The sequence below is a fragment of the Myxine glutinosa genome, chromosome 11 (assembly GCF_964187855.1).
Source record: "Myxine glutinosa chromosome 11, kmMyxGlut1.1, whole genome shotgun sequence".
Taxonomy (NCBI): domain Eukaryota; kingdom Metazoa; phylum Chordata; class Myxini; order Myxiniformes; family Myxinidae; genus Myxine; species Myxine glutinosa.
Genome location: NC_136271.1, coordinates 115,593,950 through 115,614,417, shown reverse-complemented (window position 1 = coordinate 115,614,417; position 20,468 = coordinate 115,593,950). Strand labels below are relative to the sequence as shown.

Sequence of the window (20,468 nt, the reverse complement as noted above, 5' to 3'; positions counted from 1 at the left end):
CAGGCCTCGAGTGAGTATGTTGCTTATACACTGCCTGAGATTTTCCCGGGAGCGATCGAGTAATACGTTTTGTGAAGATCGTATGTTGAGATTGTATATAGTGATTTGTTGTATTCTTAAAATTTGTATATATATATTTAAAAAATAAAATTAATTAAAAGAAGGGAAACTGGTCCAAGTGCATTTTGCAATGCCCAAGATTGGTAATTCATACAAAACCAAAAGGCCACCATTCCCCGATTTGTCATGCAGGAAATATTTAAATACTATTGCCTGTACACCGAGACAGTGTATAGGCAACAGATCACTGCCTTGATCACTCCCGGAAAACAGAAAATAATTATTTGCCGTTATGAAATTTGCAACCACCCATTTTTGAGCTCTTTCAACCAGCACAAGAATAAAAGACTTCCTTTGTCTCCCTTTTGTATGTCGTGGTATTTTTACCACCGGCTTTTGTTAGCGTTTCATGTTTGCCTAAATTTACTGTAACTAGCAAGTTGCCAGTGCCTGCACAGGATTCTAAATGGGGTAGGGATGAAGGAAGCAAAAATGCAAATGGCATCTTCTGTCATCAAGCCGGCAAGCCGGTAGCAACAATTCGCATTTATTGCCATAATTAAAATTTAAATATAAATTTTAATGCTCCAGTGATGGTGAGGTGCTCCATTTGAAACTGTTTGTTTGGCATATGTAGCTTTTTGATGTCTAGGGTCCAATATAAAAATTTGTATTGGTGTCAAAGCCAGTGAGTGACAAATTGCAAATTAATAGGACATGAACAGGAGCGGATTGGGAACTTGCCTACCATCACTTCCTGCAATTCAACGTATGTAATTTTTTTCCTTCTCTTTGTAGACAGATGTGGTTATTTAGCATCACATCACACTGTGTGACTACGTTATTTTTGTGGGGGTTTGTGTACTTTTGTTTTTCACCAACCATTCTGGTGATATGTGACCAATCCACCTTAAACTTAATAAGCTCGTCCAGAGGACCTTGACGTCCATACACTAAAGCAGTAAATGACAATTTTTTTAAATCATGTGTTTTCTCTATCTTTGATTGCACTAGAAATTCAGAGCCACTCTTAATGCATTATCAAATTTCAATGAACAAACAAAAACAGCAATTATTATATTTGGTTTCACTGTCCCTCAGACAAAAATAATAATTATTTAAGGTACTGTATTTTGCAGGATTAACCAGTGGTGGATGAACTGCTTGAGTGAGTTAAACAAAGTGAGTTTTTTTGTTTTTTTTCTATTATTTTTTGTGTTGAAGAATACCACAGATACTTTCAAGTCCACATTTGAAAGGGTGGGTTGAAAGCTGAAAGGGTGGAGATAAGTAGATGGAATTGAAGGTACCTCTTTATTACTCCTGTAACTGAAAGTTTACCATCATTGTAGCCTGTGAAAACTTCCATTTTCAAGGCCTGCATTGAAAAATAAACAAACAGAAAACATTAATGAATGCGTTAACACTAATCAGCCGAAAGATATATAAAGGTTGAAGTACATCTACATTCTACATTATATCGAAGATAAATTGAGTGATATATCCGTTTGTAAAGATTGTTGTAAAAGGACTGCAATATATCATGAGGTATATAATCATAAGCTTGAACAAGCAAATATAATTATTATCAATCAATCAATCAAATCAATTATATTGATAATACAATTAGATAGCGGCGGTCATGGTTAAAATACACAAATACACACACACACACACACACACACACACACACACACACACACACACACACACACATACACACACACACACACACTTCCCCTTTCACCAATAGATGTAAAAATCGAATATAATTTATCTTGTGGCACCGGAACAAAATAAAACTAGAATGGTACTCAGTAGAGAGCATACCTCTGCTTGGTTGGCCATATCACTCAATGGTGAATAATTACTTAAAAAATTATATTAGCCGGATCCAGATCTTCACCAAAATTGAATCGAATTGTCCTTGTCACACACACAACCTGTCCAACAAGTTTCGTCCAAATCCATCCATAACCTTTTGAGATATCCTGCTATGTATCGTTTTTGGCCCAATCTCCCAATGGTGAAGAATCACTTAAAATTTAAATAATTCTCATATCTGAATCCATATTCAGATCTTCACCAAAATCCAATCGTCCTTGTCAGACACCCAACCTCTCCACCAAGTTTCGTTCAAATCCGTCCACAACTTTTTGAGATACCCTGCTATGTATCGTTTTTGGCCCCATCTCCGAATGGTGAAGAATCACTTTAAAAATTATAGTAACCGGATCCGAATCCGGATCTTCACCAAAATCTAATAATTTCGTCCTTGTCACAAACGCTACATCTCTGCCAAATTTCGGCTGAATCCGTCTACAACTTTGAGATATTTTGTTCACAAATGGACAGACAGACAGGCAGACAGGGGTGAAAACATAACCTCCATCCACCATACAATAGGTGGTGGAGGTAAAAAATAAAAATGCTTGTAAAGATGCTCACAGCTCATACAACTTCGACTACCAATACGACCCACACCACCTCCTCCCAAACATGATTAATAATAAATATCATTTTAAATTTACCCTGTGCATCAACTCGTCCCAGATATGACCTTCCCATTGGTGTTAAAAAGCATGAAGGTTTGGTTGGAACATATATCTACATACCTTCTGCGTTTCATGTGCTCACATCGTCGGAGATTTTGTTATGCGAGCTGCAACATATTGTTACAGATCGCGGATTAAGATGTTAGTTACCGAGCGGTTTGGTATTGCCGCGACCGTTACAGGATCCCTGACTCACCCGATTCACCCAGAACTTTGGCCGTATCGCACCACAGCTGCTCAATGAGGGGAAAAGACGAAAACGACGCAATGTAAAGAGGAAAACGAAGGCCAAGAAAGGTTTGGAAATACGACTGAATTTATTGACTATTTACACACAAGCAAAAAGAAAGCAGTCACGTTTATTTACAAGCACATAAGACGCAGGTGACACAGGGAAAATACTAGCTTATACAGACTTAATTAACCCAGGGACAGAACAAACAAAACAAACTCACGTATACAAGAAGGATGGAATGGAATGAATGTTGGAAGGAGGAATGGGAAGGTTCAGCTGGGGCAGATGGTTCGGGCTTGATCCCGCACGGGACGTCGGCTGGACCTCGACGGCCACCGATGCCACCGCTATTTGGTCCCCGCGGGGTAACGGGTTGAAGCTGCCTGGTGGAGTCAACGCTGCCTCTCTGGCTCAGCTCAGGGCGCGTCTGCCGTCTCTGGCGCAACTGCTGGTAATGGCCCTTGGCACCTTCTCTCTCCTGGCCCTGGTGTCTCCTCACCATTGACAACTCAACGCAACCAACGCAACCACTGACCCCTCGACGCCACCACTTCTCACCACCGACTTCTTACCACCGCAACCAACGCAACCACTGACCCTCCTCTGGCAACCGACTCAGACCAACTCTCAGTGCCTCTCTTCTGGGAACACCCCCGTCGTGGGTTATATAGGCCCCGCCCCTCAACCTTTGCGAACCTCCCCCAAATGTTCTCTCCCCGCCCTCTCAAGCCAAACCCCTTGTTCATGGTTGGTCGAGTGGGGCTGGATCACTCCTCCCCTCTCTGACGAGGTGGGGACCCGCCTTCCTTCCCCCAACCCTGCCTCGTGGTCAATGGCGGATGAAGGGAAAACCGCCCAACATGCAGTTGGCAATGCGAATTGCAATTGACGGAAAGGGGGGAATGGAAGTGTTGGGAGTGGGAATGAAGGGAATCTATCTCTTTCACTGGTGCAATGGAGTATTTCAATTAATGGGAGACACAGCCTTACTCTAATACACATAATAAGGATATAACTGTCAACAAAGATATATCGTGTCCTGCATGTATGTTTTATGGACTAACTACGGGAACGCCCTTTGACCTTTATACAACCACAAACGGAGGGAGGAGGGGTGATATTTTACAACAACCTTTTACAACAACATTTTACCACAACAATAAAATAAAAAAACATTCTCATATCCACAACACTGCACCCTCCTCCCCTTAGGCACGTCCCGGGCCTATAACTTTTACCTTAGTGTGGCACGTAGGTGTAGTTCCCTCTACTTTTAACCTGACCCTGAGTGCGACAGTTTTAAAACATAAATAAATGTGTCCCGCTGCTCCATTGCACCCTGCCTAACAGACTTACGCCCACAGTTAACCGAATTGCGGAATGGTCTTCAAACTATACACTGACGGTGGGAAGCATTATTTACAATTGACGCTACTTTATTTACAAGACTAACCCAGGACCTGTGATTGTTCTTTCTGGGGGGGGGACAGTCTGCTCTGCATCGACGCACCATGAACGCACCCAAAAACGCACCAATACACACCCAAGCACCAATCGGTGCAGTCACCATAGTTCATCAGTGTTCAATGAATAAAAATAAATTCAACAACCCCTAACCCTGCAGGTGTCTCTTGCTCTTCGGCTCCCTCTGCTGGTGATTATTATTTGTTCTTCCAGATGTTGTCATTCTTTTGCTTTGCTTACTGGCGGCCTATTTTCAATAAAGTGTGCCCAATGTGTCCTTTTTATTTGCTTTTATTTATAGCCCACAGGGCCGACTAGTGTGGTTCACCTGTGGGGCATCGGTGCCCTGTGGCCAAGGTCCGCCAGCAAGATTTCAGGCCCTCATGGCCGGTTCCAGCAGAGGGGCCATGCCCCAACCCATGGGGTACATAGGTGGTGCTCGGCCACAGACATGTGGTCCATAATGTGGTGCATCGATGCAGACAGCTGGTTCTGGGAATTTCGGGCGCACAATGGCCGACCCACGCACGCTCCCCTCGGCACCCAGTGGCGCACAGGTCATGTGGGAGACAAAAGGGGAAAGACAATTGAGTGAGGGGTAAGGTCACAAGGGTACACATCAATAAGGCAATGCAAGGCGAAATGCGTACGGAGGGCGAAGTGAGAAAGCTCGTCCCTACCGTACGTCACCCCCCTGTCACCTACCCTACCCTTGCCCTTACCCCATATGTACAAAAATCTACACATTTACAAATTCGTCACTACTGTCACGTCTTCCCCATATTTCCCCTATACCAAATTCGTCTCCACAATCCCTCTACTTCAAAATTTGCCATCACCAAACTCATCATCAATCCTCATAAGGAGGCAGAGATGGAACATCAAAGCACAATGTCACACCCACGTCATGATGCGTCTCACAATCCAAACATCTGCACAATAAAATAACAAAACATGGCATGGTGTGGAGGTACGTCATCTCAGGTGAGTGGATGCAGATGGTGCGAGGAGACTTCATCCTAACTACTTTCTAAATGACATTAACACACTTTACACTACCCGGGGTCTCTCCCTGCCAATCCATTGGCCAACTTACACTATGGGTTCTAAAAACCAATTCCCATTGACCAAACTGTGGTGCTTCTCAATTTGGGGTCTCACTCCCCCGATTCATCTCCCGGTGCCCTCGCACAATTTCTGGGCCGCGACGTGTAGCTCTCCCAGCAGGTCTACCCACCTGCACACCTCCACCACTGTAGTTGCCACCCGAGCTTACCTAGCTCCTCACCCTAACCTAACTAACTGGGGACAGCCCTTCCTGGCTCTGTCACCCCATGGTGCCCTCTGGCACTGGGCTACCCGGGTCCGTCCTCCGGATCCTCGGGCCCCATCCACAACAACTACTACCGGCTCCCAGAGCCCACCTGCGGCCTCACCTGGCCGACATCCTCACAGTGGTGGAGTGCCCAACCAACTACACACACTAACAGGCTACACGCCCAGCCATTTCCACAACACTAATGCACCCATCCAAAATAATAATAATAATAATTAATAATTCATTTATTTTGTATAGCGCTTTTCCAGAAGCCCAAAGGCGCTTTGACAGAGTGGCAAACATAATGCATAACAATACATGAAAACAACAATTGCAAAAAGACAAGAATCAATAGGGAAATATTTAAAGCAAAAGGAGGGAGAAGGAGAAGAGATAGTCATGGGTTAAATGCTGTGGGTTGAATGTTGAATGCAGTGTTGAACAGGTGGGTCTTTAGTGATGTTTTGAATGTGGTGAGTGAGGAGGAGTCTCTGATGGTGTGAGGTAGTGAGTTCCAGAGGGTGGGAGCAGCGATGGAGAAGGCCCTGTCCCCCCAGGATCTGAATTTGGTCCGGATGGAGGGGGTCAGGAGGTTGGTACCAGCAGAGCGGAGGTTGCGGGTGGGAGTGTGTCTGGAGAGGAGGTCAGCCAGGTAGGATGGGGCCAGGTTATGGAGGGCTTTGTATGTCAAGAGGAGGATTTTGTACTGGATTCTCTGGGGGATGGGGAGCCAGTGAAGCTTGTAAAGGACGGGGGTGATGTGGTCACGGGTCCGGGAATGGGTGAGTAGACGGGCAGCGGAGTTCTGAATGTATTGGAGTTTATTGGTGATTTTTTAGGGTGAACCATAGAGGAGGCTATTGCAGTAGTCCAGACGGGAGGTGATGAAGGCGTGGATGAGGGTTTCTGCAGCCGTGGAGGAGAGGGATGAGCGGAGACGGGCAATGTTTTTCAGGTGAAAGAAGGCTGACTTTGTGATCTGTTTAGTGTATTTGTCGAAGGAAAGGGTTTGGTCAAAGATAACGCCAAGATTCCGGATGTGAGGGGAGGTGGATACTGGGATACCGTCGATGTTGAGGGCAAAGTTATGGGTGGATTTTGTGAGCGTTTTTGGGCCAATGATGATTATTTCAGATTTATCACAGTTAAGCTTGAGGAAGTTGATTTGAAGCCAGGATTTTATTTCAGTGATGCAGTTTGTCAGGATAGAGTGGGTGTCGGTGGAGACGGACTTGGTGGAGATGAAAAGCTGGATGTCATCGGCGAAGCAGTGGAATTGGAGACCATGACGGCGGATTAAGTGACCGAGCGGGGACAGGTAAAGGATGAAGAGGAGGGGGCCAAGAACTGAACCTTGGGGGACACCTTGGGGGAGGGGAGCAGTGGGGGATTTGCAGTTATTGATGGAGATGAACTGGCATCTGTCAGAGAGGTATGATTTAATCCAAGAGAGGGCAGTGCCGGTAACGTTAAAGGTGGATTCAAGTCGGGTGAGGAGGATAGTGTGATCGATGGTGTCAAAGGCAGCGCTGAGGTCGAGGAGGACGAGAATGTTGAGGTTGCCAGCGTCAGAGGAGAGGAGAAGGTCATTGGTGATTTTGAGGAGAGCAGTTTCAGTACTGTGGTTGGAGCGGAATCCGGATTGGAATGTTTCATACAGGTTATTGGCAGAGAGATGATGTTTGAGTTGAGTGGCTACAGCGCGTTCCAAAACTTTTGACAGAAAGGGTAGGTTGGAGATGGGTCTGAAGTTGTTTAGGGTGTCAGGGTTTAGACCAGGTTTTTTTAGAATGGGGGTAACAGCAGCAATTTTGAGGGAAGGTGGGACGATGCCTGTAGACAGGGAGGAGTTTATTGTTGCAATGATAAGTGGAGAGAGAGCAGGGAGGGAGGCTTTGACAAAGCTGGAGGGGATGGGGTCAAGAGTGCAGGTGGCAGTTTTCATTCCTATGAGGAGTTCAGAGAGGTCAGTAGGGGAGATTGGGGAGAACCGAGACAGGGGATGGCAGGACAAGGGGGGGCAGGTGGTTGGAGGGGGAGCGGGTGCGGCGGTGGTCAAGCTGTTGTAGATGTTGTCAATTTTGCGTTGGAAGAAAGAGAGGAAGGAGATGCAGTTGTCTACTGTGAATGACTGGGTGGTGGTGTTCAGGGGGCGGAGGAGTTTGTTTATTGTCGAGAAGAGTGCTTTTGGGTTTCCGGAGCCAGAGTGGATAATTTGAGAGTAGTAGGCAGAGCGGGCGCGGGAGAGGGCATCTTTGTAGTGTTGTATGTGGTCCTTGTAGGCTTGGGAGTGAACTGTGAGACCCGTTTTATTGCGGAGTCTTTCAAGTTGGCGAGCACGAGTTTTCATCAGGTGGAGTTCAGGGGTAAACCAGGGAGCAGAATGGGTGAAAGAAACTGTTTTGGTTTTTACAGGCGCAAGCTGGTCAAGGCAGGAGGAGAGAGTGTGGTTGTAGTAGTCAGTGAGGTCGGAAGGGGTGTGGAGGTCAATGAAGGGAGAAGTGGACATTTTTTCAGAGAGGGTGGATGAGAATGAGGTAGGTGAAAGAGCGTTTAGCTTACGGAAGTTGATTGTGCGATAATGCCTTGGTGTTGGGGCGGGGATGTTGATGGTCAGAGTGATGGCTAAGTGGTCAGAGAGGGTGAGGTCGGAGCCATAGAGATGGTGCAAATTTAATCCAGTGGAGCAGACAAGGTCCAAAATGTGACCACGGATATGGGTAGGAAAGTCGACATGTTGAGTGAGGTTAAAGCAGGTGAGTAAATCAGTGAAGTCAGTGGTTATTGTGGAGTCAGTGGAGTCCATGTGGATATTGAAATCACCAAGGAGGAGGATTGAGGGGGAGAGGGAACATAGCTGGGTCAGAAAGTAGGAGAAGTCAGACAGGAATGATGGGTGTGGTTTGGGAGGGCTGTAGACGACAGCCATGACTGACTGCGTGTGACCAGAGAGTTTTAAAGCCAGGTGTTCAAATGATGGAGCAGATGAGATGGAGATGAGGTTGGTCTTGATGTCTTGACGGTGGATAACGGCAATTCCACCACCTCGGCCCTCCGAGCGTGGTTTATTGACGTAGGAATATCCATTGGGTGTGGTGAGGTTAAGTGTGTAATAGTCCAGAGGTTGTTGCCAGGTTTCGGTGAGACAGAGAAAGTCCAGTTTGTTATCCAGGATGTATTCGTTCAGGATGAGGCATTTGTTGTTGAGGGACCGGATGTTGAACAGGGTGAGCTTGATGTTGTTTTGAACAGCAGGGATGAATTCAGGTGATTTAGCCAGGGTTCGTAGGCAGGAGGTGCGATCGTGTGGGTTGCTGTGACCAGGTGCGCTGGGACGAAGAGTGAGAGTGCGCTGAGCCGACCAGAGGACGGGGATGGAGTGACCTGATTGCAAATAAACAAACTTACGACCGGAGCCACGGTGAATGTACCTGTGTCGTCGGAGGAGTCCATTTGATTTGATGGCAGAGATGCATGATGGGGTGGAGCGGGTATTGAGCAGAAGAAGCCTTGCGGCGGAGTACTTCAGAGCCATGCCAGGCAGGAGCGAAGGGACGAGTACGAGGCCAAGGTCGAGGAGGCAAAGCGGAAAACGCAGCGGCAAACGCAGCGGCAAACGACTGCAGCCGCTAATCAAGACCACAGCGGCAAACAGCCACCGCCGCAAACAACGGCCACAAACAACGGGAGCGGGCCTGAGGAAACAGTGGAGGAGCCGGGCAGGCGAAGCCAGGAGCAGAGCCGGGACCGAGCAGAGGGCAGACCCAACGGTCAAAAATCCGCCACGACCACCAGAAAAGCAAACTATGTACAATGTACCACAGATGCCAATATCCAACCACAATTTACCTGTACCCTCTACCTAACACTTACTCTACCCGCCCCGGGTATCCGTGATGGGGGTCCACTCTTCCCCCATTCACACCTTCGCACCATCCACTCCACTCCACAATTTCCACCATTCTCACTCCACGACCATCCATTCCAATACTCCAGATATTCCACACTACCATTTATTCCACACAGCCACATACACCTGTTGTTGCACACCTGTGCCCTCACACCTGGTGCCACCTGCACCCTCCTTTCTTCCTGGACCATTTGGTCAACACAACACGCAATCACCACTACTCCCTCATACACTGCTCCATTCACCTGTTCAGTTGCACACCTGTGCAATCACACCTGTTCAATTCTCACACACACGGCATCATCTCAGCTAACTACTCCCTTCTGAAACTTGCGCTTCCCAGTCGTCCCTTTAAACTATTGCGCTCCCACGTCATTATCATCCACACTAAACTACCTGCGTCCCCACTACAGGTATCAGTCACTAACTAACCTTAACGTTACCTAATGTCATCTTCTAGGTCCCTACACACAATATAACCTAACCCACCCGGGCTAGTTTTCACTGCCATCAACCCCATAAACTATAGCGCATTTGCCCCACCTGTGAGGGATGGTGGATTTGCCATCCCACCACATCGGGGGTCTCTCACTATAAATTTTGCTCGTCCAAATTCCAACCAATTCAAAAATTTTCCATTTACTGCCAATTCTACCCATACCATCATCAAATTTTGCTTTTTTCTAATTTCGGGGCCAAAACACTATCCTCATCACCCGTCTACTTATTACATCCTCGCGGTGCGCCAATTCACATCTACAGCCCGGCTTCGTACAGCCGAGCAATGAACGCGGGTTCTTTTGTGCCAGCGGCTGGATACGTCCCGCATTCGGGGCAGGGACGGGGGCTTACCCGGGCCGAGATCCCACGCACCACCTCGGCGTGGAGCCATCCAATGTCCCGATCTCGACCTGCCGGCACGTCTCAATAGAAAGTGGTCGCCATGACGACCCTTCCTATCGAGCCGCCTAGTGGAGCCCGGACGCGGCCGCTCCAAGCGAGGCACAGCGTGGATCGCGCACGGCGGTCCTTTCGAACCCGCCGTGGCTCGGATCCCCGCTGGTCCTCGCGGCACGCGAAGCTGCCCGACGCGCACCGAGGGCCCGATTCGGCTATAAGTCGCTCTAACCGCTAAACCGGTTACCGTCGATGCTTCACCTGGACGCTTACATGCATACGCTACCCCTTTCTTGCTCATACATGCAGCCGTTTCCATGCTCCTCGTACCTTTCCTTACACACCTCGGTACACTCATTCTGCTCACCGACTTGGTCACACACCTGACCACCGAACACCTTGGCACACATTCGTCGCTCGCACACCTCACCAACACACCTCTTCGCGCCCCCTCCTCGGTCACCTCCTTTGTGACAATCACAGGTGTGCTCTCACCCGCACACCCAACCACGTGCCTCACTACCAATTCCAGCGTGCATTCCCACTCACGCTCTACCATTCCAGGTGTGCATCCTTCCATTCCAGGTGTACATCCTCGCTCACCTGCCACAACCAACTCACGCTCCGTGTCACTCTCACTACTCTCACCTCCACTCTCGGTCGCGCACTCACCCTTACTCTCGACAGCGCACTCTTTCCTCATGCACCTGTCCGTTACACACCTTTCTCGCGCACACTCTTCCGCACATTGTCCCGTTACACCCTCTGTAACACTCACCACAGGCATGCATTCTCCCTTACTCTTGACAGCATGCGCTTTCCCCATGCACCCGTCCGTTACACACCTTTCTCGCGCATCCTCTTGCGCACACTTTTTCGTTACTTCCTCCGTAACACTCACCACACCGCGCTTCCCTGTGCTCCCTCGCACACGCGCTACGACCGACTCACTCCTGACGGCACACTCACTCCTCGGCGTGCACTTTTTCCTCACACACCCCATGGTCGGACATTCTCGCACACCTCTTTTTTCGCACACCAGACCTGTCGCACACTTCACCAACGGCCTCTCACGAACACCCGGATCCAAACCAATCCCCAAGCCGACTGAAGCTTTCCTCACATCATATACATTGCCACTCACCTCCGTACCTCGTCTCCGCACCTCCTTTGCCACCTGCAAACTCTTTATTTGGTTAGTGAGCATCACATCATGAGTTGAGCACCGACCTTGCACATATTCCATCACCTCCTCCTGGATTTCTCTTTTAGTTTCTGTCCGTCCCTTCTTAATTTCACTCACCTCTTCTTCCACTTCCTCTAATTTTTGTTTAACCTCTTTTATTTCTCGGTGCGTCTCCTCAAGTTCGTCCTCTAAGGCTACCGTGACCGTCTCTATGTGCATCCTCACCTGCCGGTCCTTTGTCTCCATTATCTCTGTCACCTCGTCCACCCTCATTGTCAGTTCCTCACGTACCATCTGACATTGCCTCTGTGTCGCTATCAAGTCATTTTTAATTTATTTTTGTGTCGCCTTTAACCCTCCGAGTACTGCAGTGTTCCTTTGAACCTGCTCCACTAACTTCGTTTGTCCCTCTGTCAGCTGTTCCACCTCCTCCGTCAGATCTTCTATTCCCCCTTGTAACTTTGCCGTATTATTTCTCACCTCTTTCTCCATACGCTTCTCACCTCGCTTTACCTCCTCGCGTAGCCCCGAAACCTCCTCACCCACACCTCGTCGTATCTCCTCCTTCATCTCCTCCCTTTCTTTTGTAGATGCCGCCCTCATCTGTCCCAATTCATCCCTCTGAGCATCCAGTTTGGTTTCTACCCCGATTTTTACCTCCTCTATCTGCTCTCCCATCTGTTTAATTTCTCGGGCGGATTGCTCCCCTATCTCCCGCAATTTGTCCTCCATCCTATTTTCTAACCCCATTAACCCATTTTTTACCCCCTCTAACTGATTCTCCTGGGCAGCCATTCTATTTTCCACCCCCGTTAACCCATTCTTTACCTCTTTTATCCCGTTGTCTAACCCCTCAAAATTATTGTCTAACTTCTCACCGGTACCCCTCACTTCGTCCCTCATTACCCCCATTTGGCCCCCCATTTCTCCCATACTGCTTTTCAAACCTCTAATTTGGTCTCCCAATTGCTCACTATTCTTTTCCATAAGGGCTTTCATTTGCATCATAAAAAGGTTCAAATCCACCAGCGGCGCTGCTGCGGTCGCGGGCGCGGCAAAATTTGGTGCCGCTACACCCACGTGCGCGAGGACGCCATTTTGTGCGCCTGATACCCCCTCAACCGCCTCCTCATTGCTCCCCTCCATTTGATCCTGGGTTACTCCTAACCCCTCTATCTCTCCCACCGGCATCCCGTCGCCTTGACCAGCCATGGCGCGATTTCAAAATTCCGGTTTTTCTTTAAAAAAAAAAACAAATTTCGGCAGCTCGTAATTTTGACCAAATTTTTTTTTTTCTCTATTCGTTTTAAAAATTTGGTTCGGGCCTCGAATCCCACTCCCAGACACCAATTGTTACAGATCGCGGATTAAGATGTTAGTTACCGAGCGGTTTGGTATTGCCGCGACCGTTACAGGATCCCTGACTCACCCGATTCACCCAGAACTTTGGCCGTATCGCACCACAGCTGCTCAATGAGGGGAAAAGACGAAAACGACGCAATGTAAAGAGGAAAACGAAGGCCAAGAAAGGTTTGGAAATACGACTGAATTTATTGACTATTTACACACAAGCAAAAAGAAAGCAGTCACGTTTATTTACAAGCACATAAGACGCAGGTGACACAGGGAAAATACTAGCTTATACAGACTTAATTAACCCAGGGACAGAACAAACAAAACAAACTCACGTATACAAGAAGGATGGAATGGAATGAATGTTGGAAGGAGGAATGGGAAGGTTCAGCTGGGGCAGATGGTTCGGGCTTGATCCCGCACGGGACGTCGGCTGGACCTCGACGGCCACCGATGCCACCGCTATTTGGTCCCCGCGGGGTAACGGGTTGAAGCTGCCTGGTGGAGTCAACGCTGCCTCTCTGGCTCAGCTCAGGGCGTGTCTGCCGTCTCTGGCGCAACTGCTGGTAATGGCCCTTGGCACCTTCTCTCTCCTGGCCCTGGTGTCTCCTCACCATTGACAACTCAACGCAACCAACGCAACCACTGACCCCTCGACGCCACCACTTCTCACCACCGACTTCTTACCACCGCAACCAACGCAACCACTGACCCTCCTCTGGCAACCGACTCAGACCAACTCTCAGTGCCTCTCTTCTGGGAACACCCCCGTCGTGGGTTATATAGGCCCCGCCCCTCAACCTTTGCGAACCTCCCCAAAATGTTCTCTCCCCGCCCTCTCAAGCCAAACCCCTTGTTCATGGTTGGTCGAGTGGGGCTGGATCACTCCTCCCCTCTCTGACGAGGTGGGGACCCGCCTTCCTTCCCCCAACCCTGCCTCGTGGTCAATGGCGGATGAAGGGAAAACCGCCCAACATGCAGTTGGCAATGCGAATTGCAATTGACGGAAAGGGGGGAATGGAAGTGTTGGGAGTGGGAATGAAGGGAATCTATCTCTTTCACTGGTGCAATGGAGTATTTCAATTAATGGGAGACACAGCCTTACTCTAATACACATAATAAGGATATAACTGTCAACAAAGATATATCGTGTCCTGCATGTATGTTTTATGGACTAACTACGGGAACGCCCTTTGACCTTTATACAACCACAAACGGAGGGAGGAGGGGTGATATTTTACAACAACCTTTTACAACAACATTTTACCACAACAATAAAATAAAAAAACATTCTCATATCCACAACAATATCAACTTTTTGGACGAGTTGATCAGGAAGATCTCCAACTGTTTTGTTGTACAGAGGCACATCCCTTTCTCGCAGGTATGCTTACAAATAGTTTCGGCTTTTTAAAATGTTTTTTTTAGTTGTTTCATTCTACAATCCTTATTTAAGAGGGATGATATATTTTCAGGCTGCCCAAATTACTTCATTACAAGGGGTTGTCTGCATGCGCGCCAAGCAATCTGGGCTGAATTACAGCATTTTGAAAGTCGTGTATTGTTTGTAATTGACAAGAGGTGTCACCCTCGTGCTGAACAAATGACATATTCCTGCCCTTACATAAAGTGTGCACAGTTGCACAGCTGCGCAACATTACATCAGCTGCATGGCTGCAGTCCCACACATGAAGCAACCCAGCAGCCACGTGCTGCAAATTATTAAATGAATGACTCTGGACAAGGTGTTCTCTTATTCATTGTTTCGATGAAGTACCAACAATATTGCCCTGTCAGCCCGGCGGTTAACACCGCTGGATGAGGAATAGCCGTAACGGTCCTTAATTCCGAGGCGCGTTGCCGAAACTGGCGGTTGGTCCGTCACACACGAGTGAGAGGACCAAAGTGCATTCCTGGACGGAGCATATATAGTCACGTGAAAAAGTAAGTAAACCCCATGTAAAGTTGACTTTTTCAACATATTTCAACATACAGGTATTTGATCTTCATTTCAACAATATTGATAGATAAAGGTGATATAATATAACAAATATCATGAAACATTTACATTTTGTAGTTCATTGTATAATTTAAATAAACATAAATGCAAATTTCGCATGTGGAAAAAGTAAGTACACCCTTGGCTCTAATAGGTGGTATTGCCCGCTTTGGCAGAAACAACCTCAAGTAGGCGTTTCTTATAACTGTCTACCAGTCTCTGACAGCGACTGGAAGAAATTTTTGCCCACTCCATGCAGAATTCTTTCAGCTGTGCGATGTTTGAGGGGTTTATTGCATGCACAGCTCGTTTCAAATCCCCCCACAACATCTCGATGCGATTTAGATCCGGGCGTTGACTTGGCCATTCCAGAACCCTCCATTTCTTTCTTTTCAGCCATTCCTTGGTGGATTTACTGGTATGTTTAGGGTCATTGTCATGTTGCAAGGTCCACCTTCGGTTGAGCTTCAACTTTCCGACAGATGGCCTCACATTATCCTCAAGCACCCTCTGGTACAATGAAGAATTCATAGTGGATTCTATGATGGTGAGCTGCCCAGGCCCTGATGCAGCAAAGCTGCCCCAAACCATAATATTTCCACCACCATGCTTTACAGTTGGTATCAGGTTCTTGTGGTCAAATGCTGTCTTTGTTTTTTGCCAAACATGTCTTCTGGTACTGTGGCCAAATAGCTCTACCTTTGACTCATCTGTCCAGAGCACAATGTTCCAGAAGTGCTGGTCTTTGCCAAGGTGTTCATTGGCAAACTTTAGTCTTGCCCTGATGTTCTTTCTGGACAGCAAAGGTTTCCTCCTGGCACACCTCCCATGCAGATCAAATTTGTGCAGCCTCTCTCTAATGGTAGACTCGTGCACTTTGTCATCAACAGTGGCTAGAGCTACCTGTAGGTCCCGTGATGACATCCTGGGGTTCTTCGACTTCTTTCAGCATCTTGCGGTCTGCTCTCGGGCTGAACTTGCTGGGGCGGCCGGGCCTGAACAAGTTGGCAGTTGTTTGGAATCTTCTCCACTTGTAGATGATCTTCCGGACAGTCGAATGATTGATTTCAAATTGTTTGGAGATCTTTTTAAATCCCTTCCCAGACTCATAGGCATCTATAACCTTCTTTCTGAAGGCCTCAGAGAGCTCTTTTGATCTAGGCATGGTGATGCCACACACTTCAACAACAAAGAGCAAACCAAACTAAATGTCTGAGGTTTAAATAAGACAGGTTCCTCCAAGATCCTCTCTCACGATGTTCTAAACATTTGCACCTGAGCTGGTGCACCTGATTCTAATTTTAGGTATTTGAAGTAGTGATAAATGTCGGGGTGTACTTACTTTTTCCACATGCGAAATTTGCATTTATGTTTATTTAAATTATACAATGGACTCCAAAATGTAAATGTTTCATGATATTTGTTATATTATATCACCTTTATCTATCAATATTGTTGAAATGAAGATCAAATAGCTGTATGTTGAGAAATGTTGAAAAAGTCAAAACTTTACATGGGGTGTACTTACTTTTTCACGTGACTGTAGGTTGATTCCCGAAACCCACAAGGAATAAACACACACGACACAACAAATGAAAGTACCATGATAATGATTTAATGAAAGTAAATGAAATGCGATAAAAATGAAAAGTGAGGTAAAACTAATTTCAAATTTGAGACGTCTACATTCAGACACAAATACACAACAGGGGAATGATAAAAGAAAATAAATTATTTTGTTGAGTCGGTCGGTACTCAGCTCTGGTCCAAAATGTGTTGAGGGGCTTGTTAGTCTTCGCCGCTGGTGGAGCCACTCGCGCGGGAAGCGTTCTGACAATGGCGCCAAACCCTCGAGTCGACAACGCCCAGGCGCGAAGCCACCAGAAACGGCCCTTCCTCGCTTCCACCGCCGAAGTGGAAGGCTCCAGCTCCCCCGAAAATCACCACAGTCCAACAACACCCCTCCTCCAACGTTTCCAAGGTTCACAGATCCCTGAAAAGTTCTCTTCACTAGCGCACTCAAGACAAAGCGATTGCCCGAGATGAAAGCCAGACCGAGAGAGAGCTCAACAGACAGAGAGAGAGAGAGAGCCAGAGACACTTCTTCATTTTGATAAAAGTTATCCAAAACACTCTCTCTCTCTCTCTCTCTCTCTCTCTCTCTCACTCTCTCACTCTCTCACTTTCTCTCACTCTCTCTCACTCTCTCTCTCACTCTCTCTCTCTCACTCTCTCTCACTCTCTCTCTCACTCTCTCTCACTCTCTCTCACTCTCTCTCACTCTCTCTCTCACTCTCTCTCACTCTCTCTCACTCTCTCTCTCACTCTCTCTCACTCTCTCTCTCTCACTCTCTCTCACTCTCTCTCTCTCACTCTCTCTCACTCTCTCTCACTCTCTCTCTCTCTCACTCTCTCTCACTCTCTCTCACTCTCTCTCACTCTCTCTCTCTCGACTTAAATTGGAGATTAGTTCATCAGGCCCTGGTCACCAAATACTTACTTAATAAGTTTGATCCCTCTGTGCAGAATGTTTGTCCTTTTTGTGAAGAGACTGAAAATGTGACCCATGCTTTCGTGAAATGTAGGAGATTGGTACCCTTTTTTTGCTTCCACCAACAGTTATTTTATAAATTTAAGTTTGTTTTTTCTGTTGCAATTTTTGTGTATGGCATTGAAAGGAGCACCAAGAGCAAGACAGCGGTCCCTTTCTTGAATTTTCTGTGCGGAATTGCTAAACTTGCAATTTATAAAACTAGGAAGATCAAATTGAGTGGCAGAGATGAAAATGTGCTCTTTTGTTTTAAAGGAATAGTGTCGGCCCAGATAAGTTTCGGCAGTGTGAACGACGATTTTTTTTACAGATGAGGTGTTGAGTTTGTTTTTGTAAATTTTACTTATGCTCAATGTCCACATATAATAATAATAATAATAATTCATTTATTTTGTATAGCGCTTTTCATGAACCCCAAAGGCGCTTAACATGTATATACATCCTTTTTGCTTGTACAACTTTCTTTTCTTGTAAAAATTTGTGGTGTTTTTCCGTGTGTGTTTTGATACTTTTATATTAAAAGCACACAAAAGTCAGTCTCTTTCTCTTTCTCTCTCTCTCTCTCTCTCTCTCTCTCTCTCTCTCTCTCTCTCTCTCTCTGTTTTCCTCTCGGAAGCTCCCACAGAGCAAAAACTAGCTCCTTACCTGAGCGCATGAACCAACCGAGAGAGAACAAAGACCCATAGACAGACTCGCTTTCTTGCAGAACTTCGGGGCGTGGCCTGCCGGCTTGCTATCCTCTGGAGGTGGGGATTATTTGCCAATCGGCTCTGCCTGCTTGCAGGCGACGATTGTTGTTGTTGTAACGAATGTGAGTTTTTATGGCCGGCCTTGTTATAATTGTAAATACATAGGGAAAACCACCGGGAGCAATCACAGACTGGGGAAAACTAACTTAATCCCTACCTAGTTAACATAGCTCCACCCCCTGTGTGAAGACATAAACAATCTTAAGCTTTAGTTTCCCTACTTAATACATCAAAATGTCCCCTACGCATCCACGGCCCATGCTACACCTATACGATCCTACCTGTACTATGGTATTTCATCATCTACCCCCACAAACATAACAATATTTAACCAACAGCAATAGATCAGCGGTTCCGAAACTTTTTTGGCCATGGCCCAAAATTTGAAATCGCATTTACCTCGCGACCCAAATGGAACTGGTACCTACGATAAAAATTGTCGAAGAAAACCCTTTAGATGTAAACTCCTCCCCCCCCCCACACCCCTAACCCCCACCTCCCCTCCGCTCTCCCCTCAAAAATGGGTTTGGGTTTGGGAAACCCTGATGTAGATAATAAACCATGGATTCACAAGTATAGTCAGCACAAACAGAACATCTATCATTGGTAAAAGCAGAGTGAAAAGAAACCCTAATTAAAAATTAACTCACAATACTAAAAGTTGAGAGTGGTTCTGCCTTGTTGAATGCTTTGACTCTGATGTCTCCCCTCCCTCGACGTGGTTGTCTGGTTCGCCATATTGTCCCCACAGCTTTCCCTTTCACGAAAAATTTTTCATTGGCAAAGTGGATTAAAGGAAGCTGAGGGAATCGAATCTCAAATACTGGACTTGCAGCTCCTCTCTGTACAAACAACTGGAAATGTTATGGACAGAAAAAGGAAAGTGAAATAATTTGAGATGTAATACTCCATTTGACTTTACAAAATTAGTATTTCCATTCAAGTAATGCTATACATATAGTGTGTCATTGGTTGTTATCCCCATATGCATGTTTCAGAAGGTGGAACGGAGTCCTCTCAGGTCTCGAAGCATCCACCTCCGTTTCACGAAGGGATATTCATGGACCAGATTTTTTTTTTTCGGATACAAGATCGAGGCTCGTGTAAGAGCTAACATTAATCACAAAAAGACAAACTGACACATAAAACATAAGATAAAGTGAGCGGGAGACAAGATGGGGAGAGAGAAGGAAGCACACAAGTACAACATTTGAGAGCAGGGACATCGGGAGATCTGTGGGAGGGAGAGGGCTTTGGGGGAGGAGGCGTGGGAAGGGGGAATGGGGGTGGGGGTGGGAGACTGGGAGAGGTATAAAACACATGGACACTGCTAGGACTTCCAGGAAAGAAGTCGGTATTTCGAAAAAGTGGATCTGGGGTGAATTAATGGGGGTAGAAAAGATCAAGGTTTTAGATGGGGGAAGATAAGAGATGGTGGTGAACAGCTGTTTTAAAGACCTGGAGGGAGGAGAGGGAGTTAAGAGAGTGAGGGAGTTTGTTCCAGAGGTGGGAGAAAAGAGGAATGAAAGAGTGAAGGTGAGCAGAGAGTTTTGATTTTTGCAGTTTCACCAGAAGAGGGTTGCTGGCAGATCTTCTGCGACCTGAAGGACTATTTGGGGGACAGAGCACAGACAGATCTGGGGGAGCTAGGCCGAAGAGGGGTTGGTAGAAAACGAAAGCAACCAACCTGCCTGCGGTGAGTGAGTGAAAGGCCCTCGGAGTCGGCTTCATCGCGGGAGATTCCAATTATTCTGAAAGCTTTGGTTTCAACAGCGTGAAGCTGAGCTAGGTGTGAGGCAGTAGCACCAGCCCAGAAGGGAGAGCAGTACTCCATCAAGCTGCGAATGAATGACTTGTATGTGATGAGGAGCCTAGGTGTGCCAAGGAAGGACTTCACACGACAGAGGATGCCCAGTCCGCAACTGGCTTTGGAGGCCAGCTTGGAAATGTGGTTTTCCCAGGAAAGATCATGGCAGATAGTGAGACCCAAAAGCTTGAGTGACAGAACTTCTTGGAGAGAATTGTTGAGAAGATGGGAGGTTTGTCCAGACGGTCTTTTCGGAGAGACAAAGTGAGAGTGTGAGATTTGTCAGGATTGAAAGACATGTTCCACTTGTTTGAGCAGTCTGTGATTTTGTCCAGGTCTGCAGAGAGTGAGGAGGCTGCTGCCTGCCAATCTGAGAGATGAGGT

General features: G+C 46.9%; 3 protein-coding genes across 5 annotated transcripts in view; all 3 read right to left on the bottom strand.

Annotated features, from left to right (window-relative positions):
* ICE1 (interactor of little elongation complex ELL subunit 1) overlaps window positions 1-20,468 on the bottom strand; it is a 524,149-nt gene that overhangs the window by 129,932 nt on the left and 373,749 nt on the right. The gene's annotated exons all lie outside the window — the stretch shown is intronic.
* Window positions 1-20,468, bottom strand: part of AHCY (adenosylhomocysteinase) — a gene marked incomplete at its 3' end in the record, with an annotated part of 390,713 nt that overhangs the window by 218,526 nt on the left and 151,719 nt on the right.
* LOC137436964 (cholesteryl ester transfer protein) overlaps window positions 1-20,468 on the bottom strand; it is a 111,797-nt gene that overhangs the window by 13,421 nt on the left and 77,908 nt on the right. For both annotated transcript variants that reach the window (XM_078787043.1, XM_078787042.1), the window contains exons 12-13: window positions 18,928-19,131; window positions 1,371-1,438 (exon numbers count right to left, since the gene is read on the bottom strand). In XM_078787043.1, coding sequence (XP_078643169.1) covers window positions 1,371-1,438; window positions 18,928-19,131 — 272 coding nt within the window. The remainder of the gene's footprint in view (window positions 1-1,370; window positions 1,439-18,927; window positions 19,132-20,468) is intronic.